This window comes from Vipera berus, assembly GCF_964194415.1.
Source record: "Vipera berus genome assembly, chromosome: 14".
NCBI classification, from domain to species: Eukaryota; Metazoa; Chordata; class Lepidosauria; order Squamata; family Viperidae; genus Vipera; species Vipera berus.
In genome coordinates, this window is record NC_138217.1 from 2,463,067 (window position 1) to 2,484,084 (window position 21,018).

At 46.0% G+C, this 21,018-nt stretch overlaps 2 protein-coding genes across 5 annotated transcripts in view; one reads left to right on the forward strand and one right to left on the reverse strand.

Annotated features, from left to right (window-relative positions):
• RNF185 (ring finger protein 185) lies at positions 1 to 18,315 on the reverse strand. 4 transcript variants are annotated; one of them, XM_081338886.1, is made up of 7 exons: positions 18,168 to 18,315; positions 10,583 to 10,794; positions 8,354 to 8,372; positions 5,792 to 5,904; positions 4,608 to 4,662; positions 2,784 to 2,901; positions 1,671 to 2,149 (listed from the first exon to the last, which is right to left on the reverse strand). In XM_081338886.1, exons 2-7 carry the CDS (start codon positions 10,753 to 10,755, stop codon positions 2,052 to 2,054), a joined length of 576 nt encoding a protein of 191 aa, XP_081195012.1. In that variant the 5' UTR covers positions 10,756 to 10,794; positions 18,168 to 18,315; the 3' UTR covers positions 1,671 to 2,051. The 4 variants fall into 4 exon arrangements, with proteins under 4 accessions (XP_081195009.1, XP_081195011.1, XP_081195010.1 ...); XM_081338883.1 differs by lacking the exon at positions 2,784 to 2,901 and having other exon boundaries at positions 1 to 1,908; XM_081338885.1 differs by lacking the exons at positions 2,784 to 2,901; positions 18,168 to 18,315 and adding an exon at positions 15,468 to 15,550 and having other exon boundaries at positions 1 to 1,908.
• LOC308674435 (protein CUSTOS) overlaps positions 18,296 to 21,018 on the forward strand; it is a 15,785-nt gene continuing 13,062 nt past the window's right edge. The window contains exon 1 of the mRNA XM_081338882.1: positions 18,296 to 18,539. Coding sequence (XP_081195008.1) covers positions 18,416 to 18,539 — 124 coding nt within the window. The 5' untranslated portion in view covers positions 18,296 to 18,415. The remainder of the gene's footprint in view (positions 18,540 to 21,018) is intronic.

Genomic DNA, 21,018 nt, shown 5'->3' on the forward strand with positions numbered 1-21,018 from the left:
TAATGTAAAAAGGTGTTTATTCTGACTTTCACAACAGTGAAAATTAGTGAACAGCAGTGTTGCACAGTGGTAACATACTTTTGCTAACCACAAACGAGGAGGAATCTGAATAGATGGTGTGGAGGAAAAAAGGGATACAAAGTGTGGGCAGGGAGACCAGAGGAAGTCGGGGTGGGTCTGCTTATCAAGCAACCATGACTGGAGGGGCCAGTGGCTCTCTGAAGCCCAGAATCAGCTGCTGCAGTTCAGCCAAAAGGTTTTTCAGATGCCACCAATTCTGTTCCCCCCAAAGGCAGACAAGGCGGGAATAACCCCACCACCAAAGACAGTGGACCTTGGCCAGCACAATCAATCCAACAGTCAATGCCTGACATTTCAACACTATCCCACTATCCCAGCCATTTGACCATTTGTATAAGACTGATTTTAGAAAGACAGCTTTTCCAGTTTCTAGGAAAGGGAGAGTTATTTATATTAAAATGCAACTGAACGCTTTTTTGCTGACAGTAGGTGGCGCTGATCTCCATTCAAGGGATGGAGTCTTCTTGTTAACAAGTCTGATTTTGCTGATAAGAGAGAGCACATCCCTTTGTCAAGCTAGGTCTGCCTCCTGTACTGAAAGCCCAAGAGCCAGGACAGAATTTGGGCCACAAGAAAATTCACATTTGGTATCTTACTTCGGTGAAAGGAAATGGTGGTGACATGCATCTTGCTCTTGAGATTGCCAACCTCACCCCCCACATCACTCTTACAGAAAAATAAAACCTCAACATCAGTGGAGTTTGACTAGCAAGTCTCCGGTAACATCCAGAAGATCAAAAGAATTGCAAAATAAGTCCTTGAGAGGCACCCTTACAAGAATATTGGCAGTCATTCAAGTGAGAGGTTTGCATCCTGTGGGCCCACAACATTTTTAAAGCGTGATTCCTCTTCCACCCCTTCTGTAAAGAGTTCTCCAAATGCACCCAGTACCATCCTGTGAGATGCTGTGTAGCTAAAGCCCATGATTACCCTTCAAAAAATCACGTCTTTGGTAATTTGAAAAAGCTCACACACCAATGGCCCCTTGGCCACATGCAAACTGTTTAAGCAGAATTCCTTGTTCTTGTAAAAAATGTACAGGTGTGTTCCCATTTGTGTAATAATCATTACTGTGAGTTGGGGAGACCTCAAATACTCAGTGAATTACCCCTGTAAGAGACTGTCCTATACTCCTCCCAGTTAACCGATCCCAAATATGGAAAAAATGTACATTTCGAGGAGGAGATGCATCTAAATAAGAACAGCTGAAATTATGTCTACCTAAATTAAAAGTTGATAGCTGCTACAAACCCTTTAAAACACTGCTTTTATCAGCAAGGAAGTGTGCTGCATGACAGCCAGCAGCCCCTCCAAAACCCTGAGATGAGATTCCCTCTCACCCCCCCACCCCCCACCCCCGCCCAATTCCAGTAAATTTAGATATGCTACTGTTTTAGGTTAAAAAGTCTTTTATCCTTTCATTTTTGTGATTGCTGGAAAAACAAAGATGGTCTTTTATCACTTGGGTATGTAACAGCAGGAATGGGACACAATCCTCTTCAGCCAGATGTCTTATTTATAGAAGATATTACCTGGAGTCAGTTGGCTTTTGAGCAAGATGTACAGCTGGGTTCTGAAGTCCACTGCTCTCCTTCCTCTCCCTGCTCGAGACATAAGATAGTGGGGCATGTGGCAAGAGGCTCTGTTGCCAGCCACCATTTCCAATTCCCTTTGGAGCAGCATCTCTTCCAGATATTTGGCACAAGATTCAAACACTCCGCACTGAGATACAGAGCTCAAAGCTAGGGTTGCAGTTCCAGCCAGATCCTGGCTGTGTGAGATACAGCTGAGCTTCAGAGAACTTCCCAAAATATTAACACCATAGTTCTGGAAAAATAAGAGAGACTCCGTCTCACACAAAGACACCAGTGGCTTTCAGGAACCCATCATTAGCTGCAGAATTGGACACCGAGAGGGAGACAAGCAGCAGTCTGTGGCCGGTTCAGAGCTCCGCAAGGTATGGAGCAAAGTTAAGCTATCAGGAGCCAGAACATGATGACCAGGGCCACGAACAGGAAGAGGCGAGAGAGAAACTGCTCGTCCACATACTGAGGAGTCCCTGGGACAGCTAAGGAAAGAAAAAAACAAGGCACAATTATCACCTTTCTGTCAGAATTTACAAATGGAATGTTATCTTTTTTCCAGACTTGGCGCTCTAAGTGTGGAATCAGACTCTAAAGCTTTTTTTATTAGAAAGCTTCCCAGAATCTTTAAAATGGACAGTCCCCAAAACTGTCTTGTCTTCTTTGAAACAGATGCACTTCGGCAGGACCAGGCTTTTGTGCATTAGCTGTTCAGGAAGGTCGTAAAAACAACCAGTGGAACAGCCTGCCTCCAGAAGGTGTGGGTGCTCCAACACCGGAGGTTTCTAAAGAGAGAATGGACAGCCATTTCTCCAGAATGGTACAGCGTCTCCAGCTTGGACAGGAGGTTGGAGTAGAGGACCTCCAACGTTCCTTCCATCTCTATTTTGTATTCTTCAGGTTTTGCAAAGATCTCCCAAAGGGGATGTCCCCATTCTGCAGAGCTTGCTGGGACTCGTCAGATGGTGACTCTGAAGAAGGTCACATACAACAGAGATGCTCACTGGGCAAAACGAGTAGATGAGCATTGATTCAGGGATCAATAGTTAAGCAAAACAGATCAGAATGCAACGTCAGCGCAATGATGATTGGCCAGGCTAATTTTATTTAATTCCGTACCTGGAGGGGGCCGGCCATCATTTATATTGAAGGCTGTAGCAAATATGCCAAAGGGAAACGCTCCAATTCCAAATGACATTTGGAAGCCTCCATCACCAAAGCCAAAACCCTGGAAACCCTAAAAACAAAAATTGATCAACTTGCATAGAGAGATGTCCTAGTTCACAAACTAAAACCTGACTGGCTGCAGCCTCTTTCAGCAGATTAGAGGGACTTCCAACGGTGCACTGTGAGAACGTGATGAGCTGAAAGCAGCACCCCCAGACCAGACTACTTTATGGACCTGGCTCCGTTTCCCTCCCAACAGAAGGGAATAAATATAGCTCAGTGATGAACTGTGGAGTTCTTGCTGCTCTTCAAGCTTGGGGGTTTGCTTGTAGACATTTCATTGCCCAACTAGGGAACATCATCAGTGCTTCTTTGGCCTTGCCTCCTTCCAGCCAGGCGGCCATTTTTTTCTGCCATCCTTCTACTCCACTGTAGCCTTGCAGAGATGAGATTTTATGCAGACAGATTGTCTCTGGATAAAGAACCTCCACAGAAATACAGTGACAGGAGAATCGTTCAAGGCTTTGTAGGAGGAGAGCTGTGCTATTGCACGGTAGCAAAACATTAGGAGTGTGTAATCCCTTTTTCAACCAACATACGGTATTTTATTAAATTTTGTTTCATTAAATGGGTTCTTCAGAAAAGGTGCTGCACACTCCTGATGCTTGAGCTGCAGCTCATGAAAGTTTATGCCTTTAACAGAATTAGTTAGCTGTGAAAGGTGCTACCAGACTTCTGATTTTCACGGCTTTGTTAGTTTATTCCCCGTATGATCTTTTGGGTGCAAGAGTGTAGCGTGTTTCCAACTTAAATTTAGCAAGTTGGCAGACTGCTAGCTCGCCCAGTATTTTAAGAGATGAGCAAGATAGTTCTTGGCTGGTCACAGGTCACGAAACCTGCCTGAGCAACCTGAGCCTATCCCCATGGCAAAAAGAGTCCGAGGATGAGAGATCACCTCCAGGCTGGGCAAGGCAGCCTGTGCACTTTGCCACGAGAGCTCCAGGCAGAAGCCATGCCAAAAAGCCTCCACCTTCAGCACCTGATTCAATAAGGCACTGGCTCTCCGGGGAGTAGAAGAACAAAGTGCTCCTTAATCACCCCCAGCAGAGCTGCTGGTTTGATGAAAAGAGAGCCGAGAGCAGCCTCTGGAGGCTCCTGCCGACTTGCATGGAAACAGGCAACTCTTTCATCAGGTACTCTTCCCCAACTTGGGGCTACGAAAAGTTAAAATGGCCCATTTTCTCCAGAGTCTGCTATTTGTAAAATCAGCATTCACAGTCTCTTTGGACACAACTTGCTGCACCTCCTGCAATTGCAGGGTAACTTGATACCCACCATATTTCAAGGCTGGGTTTCCAACCTTGGCAACCTTAAAACTTGTAGACTCCCAGAATTCTGAAATCCCTGTCTAAAAGTCTCTGCATAAATCAGCTGTGTCCTACCTCAGCAGCTTTAAGATTTATGGACTCCCAACTCCCAGAACTGCTTTGCTGCCTGGGGAATTCTGGGCGTTAGAGTCCAGAAGTCTTAAATTTGCCAGAACTGGACACCCTTGTTTTAAGGGCAGTTGCACGGCAGCTGGAAGTTTGCAAAATCAACACCAAAGCATTATTTCTACTGGCGGTTTCACTCTCTCTACAGAAATGGTCATCCAAGATTGGTCTGGTTTAATTTGGCTTACAAAGACCTGCAGGACAAGCCTGAAGGGCTCCAGACTAGCAGCATTTTTCCCCTCCATAATTCCGAGAAGCCTCTCCCAAATTCTCTGTTACTCACCCCTCTATTTTCTGGCTCAGGTCTCTGGCCTTGAGGTCGAGGCGGCGTTTTCTCCCTGCAAGATACAATTCATTATGGGGCTCAATGAGGGCATTTAGCAGTCGACTTGGGGCCTGAATGGGGAACTATCACACTGAAGGTGGCTGATCGACTAATAGCAACATGTCTGGTCGGACACGCCAGATCACCCTCTCGCTGTTCCAGAAACACCCGGAGTAGGGAATGGCAACCTGTCCAGGCAGGTAATTTGTTGAATAATGGCCCAAACATTACAACATTCTGCACACCTTGCAGAAGAACATGCAAATGTTCCTCAAGAGAGTTGCAGACCTGGCTGCCACAGAGCCAGTCACAGGCAGACAGCCACGTCCTGAAAAGGCTCTTCCTGGAGGTGTACAGAAACCCAGCAAAGTTCACTGCAGGGATGCAGAAGCAGCTTCCAAGCATACTGGAGCATCTGCCAGGAGACCCCTCCATGTTTCAACAGACCCCGGTCATGAGAACCCTACACAGGCTAGTATGAGCTACGTAGGAGTAGTGTCTAGAAAAAAGCCATTAATTTAATTTAATTTAATTTAATAATTTTATTTATTACTGACTGTCTTCTGAAAGAATCCCAATAAAGTCCTAAAAAGAGAAAAATCCTCCTGGATACCAGTTTTTTTCAGTTATTATTTCTAAGTTCCAAAGAAGGCTTCCACTATTCAGTAATGCAGCCGCCTATGGCAGACTTGGACTACGACCTGTAAAGCTTACGTAATGCTAAATTTGTCCATCCTTAAGATTCCTTCTTGTCTAGCCTACCAAGATAGGGAGAGGATGGGAGGAGAAATCCCCAAAATCAATCTTTGCTTGTTGATTTTTGGCCTGTGAGCCTCCTGGGTAGACACACCAAAATGAAGATCTGGAACACTATTTCCCAACTCCAGCTGCATCATGTGAAGCTGCACAGGACACCCCCCCCCCAAGAATGCTGTGGCCGGGGACGGGCAGCACACAGAGCAACCTATTACCAGTAACCAACATTTGAATGGTGAGATTCTTACAGGTAAGGAAAAAAAGGTTGCCGAAACCTGAAGACTAAACCTGAGTCAAGAGACGGCAGACAGGTTTTCTTCCCTGAATTCCACTTGAGTAGACCTTGAAAGCAAAAGACTGTTCCCAGGAAAGATCTGGGGTCTTACCTGGGGTCCTGTTGTCCGGTGCTGCCCCTTCCATAAAGTGGTATAACTTTATCACGGCTGATTCCTGCTTTGCATACAGGACACACCTGTCTGTTTGGCCTGGTCTCCAGCCACTGAAAGGCAGAAGAGAGGAACGGCATCTGGTGAAAACCTGGACTACAGCAGAAGAATGCCTTGCGCCTCCCAGGCCTCAGGGTAGGGAGTCTGTGGAACTCTGGCGTGGTTGCTAGTTGCGTGGCCTGTCTGGACACCTGGGTTCTTTTCCTTGACTTTTCTATTTTAAGCATAATCACTTAGGGGCCATCCAGTCATTTTGGAATTCAGGACCTTCTAAATTTACTAAATAAAAAAATAAAAATAAAACATGGAGTTCTGCAAAGATGCCAAGATATTGGCTTGACAGGTAATCCTTGTTTAGTGAGCACAATTAGGACTGGCAACATGGTCCTTAAGCAAGACTGCCCTTTATGATGTTACTTCAGGTTTCCTCTGCTTTATAGCATCAGATACAATTTCAAACAGCTTGTTGTTGTTGTTGTTAGTTGCGAAGTCGTGTCTGACCCATCGCGACCCTATGGACAATGTTCCTCCAGGCCTTCCTGTCCTCTACCATCTTCTGGAGTCCATTTAAGCTCATGCCTACTGCTTCAGCTGGGTGAGCCCAAATGGCTGAGAAAAGGGCAAATCTTACAGCCCTTTTTTTCCTCACTCCCCCATTCTTTGGAAGGCTCATCCCGGTGCTGGGATACGTAGCAAGAAGAGAATTGATGGAGAGGAAGGGATTACAAGAGACTAAGTCAGCACACAATAGAAACGCACATGGAAAGGAATGCACTGGTGTTCAGGAGGCAAACAAAAGCCTTTAGTGTGAAACTGAGGAGGATCTTGTCAATTTCAGGCTGCAGCTGCAGGTCAGAGAGCTGACCTTATTAACTTGCTGCACTGCAGAGAAAAGCAGCTCAAGAAGAGAGCGCTGCTTTAGACAATCTCGGGGGGTGGGGGGAAGGAAAAAAAGGGTCATGCGTAGGACAATGGGTGTTACCTGACTGTAATGGTGAACAGGGACCGAGATCATAAATATGGGCTTTGGTCACAAAGTTACTTTTACATTGCAACTGAATGGCCACTTGCAGGGCCCAAAGTGTCCAGCTCTTTCCCCTCCCACAGAGCTCCCAGCACTGTAAAATAATCCTGGACAGAGGCTTGGCACTTCCACAATTTTACACTGTTGGGATTATGGAGATGATTCGTCCTCAAGCCTTTCACGCGTTCAATGGGAGATGGGTCAGCACCTTTTCCCACATTTCAAATTGAATATCAAGAGACACCAACAATCTCAATGTCTGTCAGGCCCAGCCCAGGAACGACATAGAACAAATCCAGGCAAAGTTCAGTTTTTGTTCATGCCAAATAGACAGAATCTTGCCAGACTAAATCTTTGCTCTCTCGCACCCGAGTATCCTGGGAGATTACTACCGTGTTTCCCCTGAAAGTAAGACCTACCCCCAAAATAAGCCCTAGCTTGATTTTTTGGGGGGTGGGGTGGGGGGGTGGATGGGCCTAATATAAGACTTACCCCGAAAATAAGCCCTAGCACCCGCTTACCGTTGCAGCCTGCCTCTCCTCACTGGCCCACGTCTTCTGCAGCGTCTCCAGCCCTGCATTTCAGAGTCAGAGGCCTTTCCGGAAAGGCCTCTGCAGCCAAGAACCAAACTACGGATTCACTCCATACCTTGTTTCTCAGCTGCAGAAGCCTTCCGGAAAGGCCTGATGGAGAAATGCAGGCTGGAGCTCCATTCTCAGCTGGAGAATGAAGCTGCTCCTTCGGCTGCAGAAGAAGTGGGCTGGCTGGCTGGGCGGGGCTGTTGGTGCTGGAGGGGAGTGGAAAAGACACACACACCACACGCCTGAAAATAAGACCGGGTCTTATTTTGGGGGAAACACGGTAAGAGCGGCTATTCTTCCTCGCCTCCTATCCATCTCCGAGCTCTTTTCTTACCTCCCTCCTTCCTGCGAAACTGCTGCTTCACTGTAGTCCATCACACCCCCTCCCCCTCCATAGGCACACTCCACCACAGTATCTCACCTATCTTACCTGAAAGTTCACAAGATCCTTACGTGAGAGCATCAAAATCTCATCAAAGATCCAATGTTTCAAAACACTGTGTTATCTGCCGGGGTTGGGAAATGTGACTTAAGCCCACCATATATTCTAAAAGGAGTCCCCTAAAACCATCTAATCTGCCATCTGAGGTATTAATCTAACCTGCCTCACAGAGTGACAGAAAGGATAGCCAGAATGGATCTTGAATGCTCGCTGTGACTAAACCGTGGGTCTCATTGCCACTCATCCCTTTCCTACCAAGCCCCCAAACAGAAGATTGCCAACAATTGCACGGTTAACACTAATTACCAAACAGAATTGCCTTGGGGAGGACGCACAATCCATTTAGAAATGGAGAGGCATATTGCACCTTCTCAAAGTCCCTTGGGAAACCAAGAAGGTGGACTGGGTAATAACCAAAGCTGATGAAAGACAAAGCAAAGCAGAATCAGACTTACCTGGTGTAAACAAGGCCAACTGCAGGGATTCCCAAAGTGATTTGTTCATAAAGTAGAACGTCCACAGAGGTAGCAGTGGGGAGAAAGATCGACACACACACAAATTAGATGTGTACAATCAGAAACCTGGAAGCCAGCTCTCAGACAATACAGATTCGATTCTCAGACAATACTACAGTATTTCAAAAGGCAGCAGCAAAAGCGGATTTTCCTGCTTTTTTAATAGCTGGTCTTTACATGTATACCATCACGTGAAGTCACGCAACGTATCGGGACGGTTTTGCCATTGCTGGCAATGGGGTGGGTGCAGCTTCTGGATGACACGTCCGGCCCATGGGCCGGCAGTTTGACACCCCTGATGTACACAAACCAACGTAGAGATTTCTTGAGCTAAGGGACTCTAAAATGGAACTCCCCTTACTCAGAAAGCATGAATTGAATTCCGCATAGTTGAATTCTGAATTAACTAAATTCTGTGGAATAAAGAAAAGAACGTGACTGAAGAACAAGTCCCATCCCCAGGAAATGCAGCGCGAGACACAGCCTGAATAACAAAATGACAGCAGACACAGAAAAAGAGGACAGGATTTCTTGCTCTGCCAAGTCTCAAAAGACAGTTGGTCTCAAATCTTGAATCATCAGCTGGGCAGATTCTTGGATGCATTCTCACATTACCTACAGCTGTTCCACTTATGTCACTTAAGATATTTCCACCCCTGTTAACTGCAGGTCCTACTTATGGAAATCCAGGATTAGTTAAGATAGGATGTTTTTATACTTATGTGAAATGTTATACCCTGGCCTGGTGGAAACTGCACATATTAAAAATGCCCTCCAGGAACTCCTGTTTTGTAACCCAGAGTTTGGCCCATTGTCTTCTTCACATTTTCATAACTGTGGCTGAAGCTCAGGGCCATTATACCGAGAGAAAACCAAAAAAGTCTAGATTTCGTGGCTGGATTTGCAGCTGGGCTACAAGACAAGATGGTTCATTCCATCTGCTTTAAATTCAACAAGTTTTATTTTAGAAAAGATAAGAGACAAATGTAAACTGTAATATTAATTCAGAGTGAATAAATGCAATCACAATTGTATGGATGCTGTCAAAAGCCTCTTGGCTGCAACTAAGCAACATCTGAAATTCAGGTTCCCAACAAAGCTATTTCTGAGGATGTGACAAAAAATGCCAAGAATCTAAATCTGATAAATAAAAATAAAATAAATAATGGAGGATTACCTACCCCATTATTGTCAACGCTGTCCCAATTTCATAGTTAATTTACCTACAGTTTAACCCTGGTTGCATGAACAGTAATTAGCTGTGCTTACACATGGTTTACAAACAGCTAGATTTGCACAATAGGCTGAGCCAAAGTCAATCAAGCCACATTATGCTATGGCATAGTATAAAAATCCAGCCAGTAATTAACAGCTTATTAGGGGCACAGGATGGCAGCTCACAGCTCACTGAGGAAATGCAGGTTTTGCAAACAGAAAGCCACCATTTGCCCAGAGCCTTAGAGAACTAGATGATGATGAATGTGATGAGTTGAGGGGCTCCTAGAAGCAAAGCAGCACCTCTAGCCATGGACGGGCAAGTTCATCATCTGCACATGTCTGTGCCTTCCCCCACATCCTCACATTTCAGCCCAAGCTCTCTCTACAGCAACTGACAAAGCAGCAAAAGTTGCTGGTCTTTGTTCAAGGGTTCTTGAACAGGATGGTTTCCCAGGAACTGTATAGCATCCAACCCTTAAAACAATTCCAAGATGAAAAGGTGGGCTAGGATGGAGATACAATTCCACTGGTTCTATGGACACGGCAAATGGGCTACATCCAGAACCACAGCTGGGATTAATACCAGAAATCGTTTCTCTTTCCTTAGCCCATTCCTTTCACAGCTCCACCCTTGATGCATTCTCAAGGATTGAATGGTGTCATCAGCCCTATGGGAAGCAAGTCGACTGCTTGGGGTGTCCGTCCCTGGCCACTTTAAGGCTTGTGGACTTCAACTCCCAGAATTCCCCATGCTAGCTGGGGAATTCTAGGAGATGAAGTCTACAAGGCTTAAAGTGGGCAAGGTTAGATGTCCCTGATGTAGAATCAATAATGAGCTTAAGACTTGAGCTTTACAATTCTCACCTGCCTGGTAAGGATGATATGGGGGAGGAAGAAGCAAGCGTGAGGCAGAAGCAAGTATTTGCTGCTGAAAACTGGGGTGATACTGACCAGAAGAGGTGGCCACACAGACTGATCACAGCATCCTTGGCGGTGTCCAAACAGATGTTGCATTCAAATGTGCTGTCCTGACCGGTACTGTCTCCGTTGCTGCTGTTCCCACTGGTCCCACCCGCACTGGAGCTTTCTGTGGAAGCTGAAGCTGCAGGTCCTTTGCTGGCCATTTTTGGCTTCCAGTTAGGAAGTCGGTGGGAAGCTGAATCCTGGCAAAGCAAATAGTAATAATAAGTAAGAGTAAGAACCAGAACTGGGGAAAAAAAATCAAATGATTCAAAGTGCAGTTTTTGTGCAAAGAAATAGAAAAAAACAGTAGATCGTGTACTTGGCTGGCGTAAGAAGATTGCACAAACTGGTCATAAGCAACAACATGACGTAGTCGCCAAAATGATTCCATTGGAGCACCAGTAATGAAAAAATGGTGGGAACTAGTAGTTGAAAAAGTAGTAAAAAATGAGCAGAATGAAATATTGTGAGATTTCCAAATTCAAGCTGATAAAATCTTAGCTCATAACAGTTCAGAGTTAACTATATTTGAAAACAAGTGTGGATAATTGATGGGGCAATACCACAGGAAAGTAGAATAAAAGACAAAGGACTGGAGAAGATCACAATATATCAAGATCTGAAAATAGAAAATGGAAATTGAAAGATTGTGGCACAAACCAGCTGTGGTGATTTCAGTGATTATTGGCACACTGTGGTACCATAGCCAAAACTCTTGGACGGCACTTAGAAAATCTGTGCACTGACAAAATTTCCATCTGTCAATTGCAAAACGCCACACTCCCTGGATCCACAGATGTACTATGCCAATTCATTGTAACATCCTAGATTCTTGGGAAGAACTCGATGTGTACAAAGGCCAACATCAGTGAATGAAATAGCAGCTGTCGCTTCAGCTTGTTGTGAACAGACTATAAGATTAATATTATTAATGGACATGGCAGTAACCTGGAAACAGCAGAATAAAGGAGAAAGGACTGGGGGGGGGGAAACCAACAAAATACAAAGATCCGCAAATAGAAGAACCACCGTGGCAAAATAAAGCAAAGATAGTAAGTGATAAGTGCCTTGGGTGCAATCCCAAAACATCTGGAGCATCACCTCTATGGAGATTCTCAGTCATCCAGGCCATGGTTGTCCCAAAGGTGCTTTTTCAAGCACCTTTACAGAAAAAGAACAGAACAATAAACGAAGCAACGTCGTCATTTCATACGTTTCAGGAATATCTGAAAAGCTCAGAAGGATCTTCAGCCAACACAACATATGTGCGCATTTAAACCCAAGAATACACCAAAGCAGAAGCTTGTCCACCCCATGGATAAAACACCCAGACACAAACTGAGCAACGTGGTACATGCAGTACAATGCAGTGAGCCATGTGCAGCTCTGCACATTGGGGAAACAAAACAACCACTTCATAAACACAGAGCACAACACAGAAGAACAAACCCATCAGGACAAGAGTCAGCAGTCCATCTGCATTTAAAAGACAAAGGCCGCTCTTTCGAAGACAGGAAAGTCCATGTTTTGGACAGAGAAGATTGTTGATTTGAAAGAGGGGTCAAAGAGGCATCTGTGTCAAAACTGAAGAGCCCTCAACAGAGGGGGAGGGATACATCATCATCTATCTCCAGTTTACAACACAGCCCTTTCTGCACTTCCAAGTAGGCTTCACACCATTTGCACTACTCAGGTGACCTTGAGGACACAGACAAATCCCCGAGTGGCTTCAACTACTCTCTAAAAGAATGCAAATGACCAGCTGTCTGCAAGGATTATACACCCAGAGGTTATACTTGTGCAATAAGAGCACTGCTGACAGATCTTGTGACTTTAGAACAGGCAAGAGAAATCCTGACAGATTAAGAAACAATCAAGTCTTAATGTGAGAAGGTTGACTCAGCCTTCCATCCTTCCGAGGTAGGTAAAATGAGGACCCAGATTGCAATAAGCTGACTTTGTAATGATGCCGCTTGGGGGGGGGGGGGCAAAAGCCCTAATAAGCAGGCATATACATAGAATGAAGGCTATTGCTAAGCACATTGGTTTGTGCTTCTTAGATTGTAAGCCGCCCTGAGTCTTCGGAGAAGGGCGGGATATAAATGGGATAAAAAAAATAAGAATCTTGTGTATGCTTTTTATTCAAGGTAATTTCTGCCACAACACTGAACACAGCAGTTTCTAAATGCTCATTAAATTTCGTTGTATGCATCAAGAGTCCCTGCATTATATAAATATATAATAAAAATTACATATCCGTCTGCTGCCCTTTCCAGAGAGCCCAGCAGAGCTTATCTGTGACAGAACACAGCTGAAATACAGATTTAACAAAGCAGCGTGAAAAAGAGATAAATTCTCTAAAATGCCTAGCATTCAATAAGATATGCACAAATCTTTAGAGAAAGAGTCAGGTAAACAACTTGTTAGGCAGGGACCCCAGTCAACAGCTGCAAGAAGGAGGGCGGCAGGAGATCAGGAAGGAGCCCAGATCATCAGATCATTAGGGGTGACTCTTGGAGTGCTGGAGGAACAACCCAAATTCCACCATCCTGAACAGTTCGCATAGGTAGGAGCCAACGCCAGTTAAACTGATAGGTTCCCAAAGATCTGTCTCCCGGCAGACTGGGAAAGTTATGGTGGCTCTCCCTTCTGTATTCCCTGCTTGCCCCGAGGGTAGATAGAAGGAAACCAAAGAGGGCTCCTGCCTTCTAAAACGGCCTGGCCTGGACTCGCACTGGAGTGTCATGAAGCCAGTCTCCATTTTGAAATGCTCTGGCCTGAAGGAGTTTCAGGATGCTAAACCTGAGCAGCCGGAACACACTCGGCTCCAGGGACGGAACAGAATTGCAAGCGGTACTAGCTGTAGCTCAGGAAATCTTTTGATTTTCTACTAGACAAACATCTGCATTGGGTTTCCCCCCCCACACACACCTTTTCTGTTTTAATTCAGCAAGGGAAAACAGCAGAGATGGAATATCAGTTGTACAAAAGGAAGCTTGGCTGGCTCAGGAATTCTGGGAGTTGAAGTCCAAGAGTCATAAAAGAGCCGAGGTTGCCTACCCCTGACCTAAGATGAATGTTAGAATGTTGGAATGATTATAAATTCTTACAGAGTTATGCTGCAACACAGCCGTCAGGTCTTAACATTTTTCTAGCAGGAAACAGATCTTTAAATAGGAGAAAATAGACTAAATTGAGAAGGACGTGGCACTAAATTATAGGCTACCCTTCTTTGTATTTTTCTGGATTGAGGAAATTCCTCATAGGGATTTCTACAGTGACAGATGCATTTGACAGATCTGAGTTCCATACAGAAGGACTGAAAGAAGATGAAAGCCAAGATTTTTCTAATAACTGTTTCTGAAGTTGTTACACTTAGAAACACTGCATTCTCAAGAATGCCCTCAATACAGACTTAGTATAACTTTAAGGACCCTTCACTTAATTAATTAACCTTAGTTAATTAATACTTTTTTTTTAACTTTTCCAGGCCAATATCCATATATCTTACTCTGGCAAGCCACCCCAGTGTGTTACAAGTGATCAGGTACAAAGGCTTTGTTACACAATGATCCCAGGGCAGGGGCTTAAGATAAAGGCAAATACAGGTAGTCCTCAAGTTACAACAATTGAACCCAACATTTTGGCTGCTAAGTAAGCCATTTGCTAAGTGAGTTTTGCCTCATTTTACTGTCTTTCTTGCCTCATTTTGCCTCATTTTACTATCTTTCTTGCGATTCTTGTTAAGTGAATCGCTGCAGTTGTTAAATGAATCTGGACTCCACACTGACTTTGCTTGTCAGAAGATCACAAAAGGTGATCGCATGACCCCAGGACACTGCAACTCTCTTAAATGTGAGCCAGGTGTCAAGCTCCTGAATTCTGATCACATGACCATGGGGATGCTGCAAGGGACATAACAGTGAAAAACAGTCATAAGTCAAATTTTTCACTGCCACTTCGAACAGTCACTAAATGTACTGTTGTAAGTCGAGGACTACCTGTATCAAGAAATCAGGTGAGGCCTCGGAGCACTTTTCCCAAGCAGCCCATCTAACTAAAAAGCAGAAAATTTGATCGAGCTGCATCTCCCTTCATCATTTCCAAACGGCAGCTGACTGATAACAGAACGCCAACGTCTTACGCGCTCAATGCCTCTAATGAAGTTGCAGCTCACCAAGCATCTGCCTTTTAATAAAATGTGAAAGTACAAAAAATGCTCAAGAACACACAGGAACACATCCCTCGGTAAGTGAGATGGGCAGCATATAAATTATATAAATAAACAAAGCACCTCATGAGAAAGCCAAAATGCTGCTAAAGGGTTTTTTTTTAAAAAAAAAAATACTGCTTAAATCTACTGCTTCCTCTGTCTACAGAGGAAAGCTGCATTTCAGAAACTAGATTCATATTATGTTTCTCAATTCAACAGCATGACAATGTAAAGGATCGCTGGGACAGAGCTACAGTTGGATTGTTCACCCACTCACTAATAGGAAACGTGAGCTGGGTTTAGGCTGTCGTAAGACAGGTTGGTTTTACTCTTCTGATGCGTAGATTGCATTAGGCAATCCTGCTTGGTACAAGAATTATTGCAAGATATATTTAGTTTTCACTTCGAGAACACAAATGTACTCCCAGTCTGGCTTACGACAATACATCAAAACCTAGTCAAAGAAGGGCGTCCTCAGACTTTGCTACATCACCTGAAACAAGGCTGCTGCTCAAATCTTAGTTAGGTGACATCCAAATTAAATCTACAACCTTTTAAAGTCATAAAATACTTGGGGATATGGAGTACTTCCTTCATCTTGTCTTAATATATTCAAATAAATACAGTAATAACAATAATCCCTCCTCTGACCTGACTCACCTGAATCAGTCTCTGCTCACCTCCTATGCAAATATTTCCAAGAAAAAGAAAAATAGCAAAGAAGACATCTGTATCTTCTCTCAGCTCTGATAAAAATGTTCACGCACAGCCACAAGGAATCCAGGGAGACTTCACGCCCACAGCATCCAGAGAAGATCTCTATTTCAACAGATTTTTTTTCATTCAATTACATCATGCAACAGGGTGCCCTCAAAGGATATCACAATCTGCTAGCAAGCATCTAACAGACCCAGCTTTGAGCTCTTTAATTTATTTATTTATTTATTTATTTTTATTACATTTATATCCCGCCCTTCTCCGAAGACTCAGGGCGGCTTACAAGCTTGACGTCACAAGTGTGCAATTTGAATGAAAAAAGGCAATGCTGTAGGCAAACATTAGCAACAACTTTCATGACATCTTGAGCTTCTTCTCCACAGAAAAATATTCTCTAACCTTAGATATGGGAGATATTTTTTTAAAAAAATTACATATTTAATTTAAATGTTTTGTCTCTGTGATCGAAGCTCCCAATGTGAAATTTCTACACCTATGTTACTGTTATTTGACTCTGGTACATTAATTATTGCAAGCCATTCAAAGTCCCTCAGCTGAGATGCGCAGCTATAGAAACTGAATAAATAAATAAATTATAGCCCTTCAAGCAATGAGTATTAAAATCATTTTCTACGCAACCCTATGATATATATTTGGAAATAAATTTCATTTGTTCATTGGAGCTTAGTTTTTTAAAACAAACAAGAGGAGGCAAGTGGCATTATTCTTTAAATGTAATCTTTACATTAGCAGTAATTGATGTACAGTAATTCGATGACTTACTTATTTACCAGCAGCAAAACATTGTATTAGGTCAGGGGTGTCAAACTCAATTTCATTGAGGGCCACATCAGCATTGTGGTTGCCCTGGGGGGCGGGGGGGGGGTATGGCCAGGGTGGGCGTGGCCTACTGGGTGGGCGTGGCTGGAGTGCATATGGCCTACTGGGTGGGCATGGCCAGCTCTACATCATTCGCATCAAGGGTGCCTATGGGGGCCTGGGCAGGAGTGGGACAGATCTGAGGGTCTCTGGCAGAAGGAGGGTCTCTGGGCCAGGGCCAAGGCAGTGGGGGCCGTTCCCTCACTGTTTCCAGGATGGCTTCGCGGGCCACATGAAACCACTTCACGGGCTGGATCCGGCCCCCGGGTTTGACATGTCTGTAGTAGGCGAACCCTGTACAACTCACTAGAAGCCAGCTAACTTTCAGAATAAGACTGGAAAAATCTTAGAATGGCACACAAGCACCTAAAAATTTTATTCTGGAAATATATAGTGCTCAAATATTTAGGCACCACCTGACTCTGGGTAGTTTCCAAAAAAGGAAAGCAAAAAACAATGATTTACATGAACAGCAACTGGATTTTTAAAGTGAATCCTAGAAATTCAAATATCCTACTTTGTCATAAATTGTACTATATTCTAAAAAAATCCTAATACGTTCACTTGCAAAATTATTCTAAATGTTAACCTGGAAAATTAAGCAGTAATGAGACTGTTTACTGTTTATTAAATTTGTATACCGCCCTTCTCCCGAAGGACTCAGGGGGGTTAACAGGGCATATATAAATAACAATACAAAAATTAAAAAGAAATTAAACCAATGCCCAATTAAAAGTTACAATAACAATAAAAGAGACCCATTAAAAAACCCTACCATTCCCCATCAGGCCAGACCAGCTAATTCAAATAAGTGAGACAATGCCTATAAACCACTTCCCACCAAAACACGCGAAGCCTGTCTGACCCGGAACTGATGCCCATGGACATGCCCGTGCACGGCCATCCGTCAAGACAAACAGTCCGAAACAGATCCAGAAAATTCCCTTCCAAAGCCACATCTTGAGTCAGGGAAGAGCACATCGGCCGTGAGACAACCCCAGGAGTCCCAGAAGGTTAGAAAAGGGACTTTCACCAGCTCTCAGCAGGATTTAGGCTTGTGGCTGATGGAATGAAACGTTCCCTTGCTTGAACAGTAAGACATATAGTGAGGATATAAGGTACTTTATCATATTGCATGTTATATTATCATCTCCTTCCTAACATTTTTGAGACGTTGTGCGGGTGCTCCATCACCGGAGGTTTTTAAGAAGAAATTGGGGAACCGTTTGTCTGAAATGACAGAGGGTCTCCTGCTCGAGCAGGGGGCCGGACTAGATGACCTCCACGGTCCCTTCCAGCTCTATTCCGAAATATATTTTCCCCAACAGGGGCAGCGTTGGTCCTCTTTCCCGGATCCACCGGCTGCTGACCCACTGACTGCCACGGGAACGGATCAAGCGGCTTCTCCCTGCCCGAAGCCGCCCACCGTCTCCTCCTCGTCGTAGGTCAGAGGAATAAAGCAAAGATCATAAGCTGCGTCCCGCGCATGCGCCGTCTTCCCACCGACTCCTTCCCCGACTCCAGCCATCGACCCCAACCCTCTTCTGGGGGCGCCCTTGCCCCACCCCGCCCCCAAAGACCCCCCCCCTTCCCGGGCCCTTCCCAGCAGAGGACCCCCCCCACAGGGCCGGCCTGGGTGGGGGGAGGGGAGAGGCGGCTTCTTTCTGCCCGGAGGCTCCCCCTCAAGCGCCCCGCTCTCCCGCCCCTCCCGGAGCCCCCCACCCCGACTCCGGACCCCCCCGGCCCGCCCGGTCCCCCGCTCACCGGAAGGGGCCGCAGCCGCCGCTCTTCCCGGACGGCGCAGGTTTCTCCCCTCCCCCGGCCGGAAGCGAGGCCTGCATGGGAAGCGCCTCCCCCTGCGCCGCCGCGGTGGATCCGTCCGCGCGGCCTGGAGGCGGCCCACGGGGCGGCGGGCTTTCCCGACCCAGATCCCGCGGGAGCCTGGCGCCCGCCCTCTCAGCGGCCCCCGGACTACAACTCCCAGAGCGCTCTGCGGCCGGCGCGGCTTGGGGATGGCGGCGCGCGGGCCCGAGGCGAGCGACGGCGACAGCGAGGAAGACGCGGCGGCCTGGCGGCGCCTGCGGGAGGCGGCCTGGGATCCGGCGCTCGGTCGCGCGGCCGCCCTGGCTGCAGGCGGTAGGGCTTCCTGGCCCGCGAGGGCCGAGCGGCCGGGGCTCCTCGGCGGCCTCCGGGAGGGCGCGCCGATCCGTCCGGCGGCTGGTGGCGACGGCGCCCCGGTTGCCCAGGGAGCTCAGTGCCCTGGCCGGCCCCGAAAGGCAGCCCGAGCCTTTCCGGCGCCGCCGCCTTCGCGCCTGCGGAATTAGCCGCCGCCGCCGCGGCGGGGCTTCGGTTGCTGCCAGGATGGTCCTCGACCCCGGCCGCTTTAAGACTGGCGGACTTCGACTGCCGGAATTCCTCAGCCAGCTGGGAGCTGAAGTCCGCCAGTCTTAAAGCGGCCGAGGTTCAGGAGCCCTGGGAGTCTCTGGTGTGTGTGTATCATAAAATATACCTATGTTTTTATATACGTACACAGGTACGCACACAGACGTGCAGATAATCCTCGACTTAACAACAGTTCGTTTTACAACGGTGCTGGAAAAAGACAGGACCGTTTTTCGCACCTAACGACCCTTGCGGCATCCCTGTGGTCAGGAGTCACACACTTGGAAACTGGTTCATATTTATGATGGTTGCTGCATCCTGGGCTAATGGGATCCTCTTTTGTGACCTTCTGACAAGCAAAGTCAATGGGGAAGCCAGATTCACTTAACAGCCGTGTTATGAAGTGAACAGCAGTGACTCACTTAACTGTGGCAAGAAAGGAACCAAAATGGGGCACAACTCATTTTAACTGTCTTGCTTAGTAAGGGAAATTTTGGGCTTTATCGTCATAAATCATCAACTACCTGTATGTATGTGTATGTACAGTTCTGTGTAATATACCGTAAAATATATGTGTTACGAACAGTCATGTAAGAAGGGGCACTCAAAACCCATCACCTCTCTGTGACAGAGCTGGTGCAAAGGACTTAGCCCAGGGATAGGCAACCTTGGCTCTTTTATGACTCGTGGACTTCAACTCCCAGAATTCCTGGGAGCATGGCTGGCTCAGGAATTCTGGGAGTTGAAGTCCACGAGTCATAAAAGAGCCAAGGTTGCCTACCCCTGACTTAACCGGGCTCTCTGGGAGGTACTTCCCACCACTCACTTCATGAAAGTGGATCAATTAACAGCACGAGGAGAGCTGTGTCACATGAGCAGATCTTTGTGAAACAAGTCTAATGCAAGCAAATGTAGCTTCAGAGGGATTTAAAAACGGGAGTTGCCTCCCAAACGGAAAAAATTCCTTTGTAGAGCTTGTAGCCTCACCCGGCACCAACAGGCCTTGGCTGTCTTCGTGTTGTATGATCTGACATTTAGGCCTCAGGAAAAGATCTTGAGAACAAAGAATTCAGCATTAAATTGTGGAAAGAAACTGGGGTCAGAGTTCTCCAGACTAAACACCAACAGCCACCACCAATCTTCTATTCTATTCAGTTGGGACAGTCTGTTGTTAAGTGATGTGATTGTAAAGGGCGACATCAAATGACTGCACCAACTTACAACATCAGTTCCAGCTCTGGTTGTTAATTGTCTGCAGTCGTTAGTTAAGCATGACATTTTGTGAACCACAACTTGTGACTTCCTGCCAGCTTTCCATTGTCTTTGCTTGTCAGAACCTGGCAGTAAAGGTTGCAAGGGTGGTCCTGTGACTGCACAGATGCTGTGACAGTCACAATTTCTAGAAGCAATTATAAGCCTTCTTTTTCAGGGCTGCTGTGATACCTGTACAGTATCCAGGACTAGAATCCACATACCAATAGCAATCTGATCAGCACAGGACAGGTGAGAAATTTGTTAAGTGAGTTTTGCCCCATTTTACAACCTTTCTTGCCACAAGAAAGTAAAAAGGTAAATGTTCCCCCGCACATGCATGCTAGTCGTTTCTGACTCTAGGGGCCGGTGCTCATCTCCGTTTCAAAGCCGAAGAGCCAGCGCTTGTCCGAGGACATCTCCGTGGTCATGTGGCCGGCATGACTAGACGCCAAAGGCGCACGGAACGCTGTTACCTTCCCACCGTCATGGTCCCTATTTTTCTACTTGCATTTTTACGTGCTTTCAAACTGCTAGGTTGGCAGAAGCTGGGACGAGTAACGTGCTCACTCTGCTACGCGGCACTCGGGATTCGACCCGCCAAACTGCCGACCTTCTGATCAACAAGCTCAGCATCCTAACCCACTGAGCCACCGCATCCCTATAGTAGCAAAGTAGCAAGAAGTGAATCACTGAAGTTGTTACATTAGCAACACAGTTGCTAAGTGAATCTGGTTTCCCAGTTGGCCTTGCTTGTCAGAAGGTCACAAAAGGGGATCACGTGACACACACACACACACACACACACACACACACACACACACCCATAAATACGAACCGGTTGTCAAGCATCTGAATGTAAATCATGTGACCCTGGGGACGCTGCAAAGGGACGTAATTGTGAAAAATGGACATGAGACACTTTTTTCAGTGCTGTTGTAACTTCAAATGATCACTGAACTGTTGTAAGTGGAAGACGACC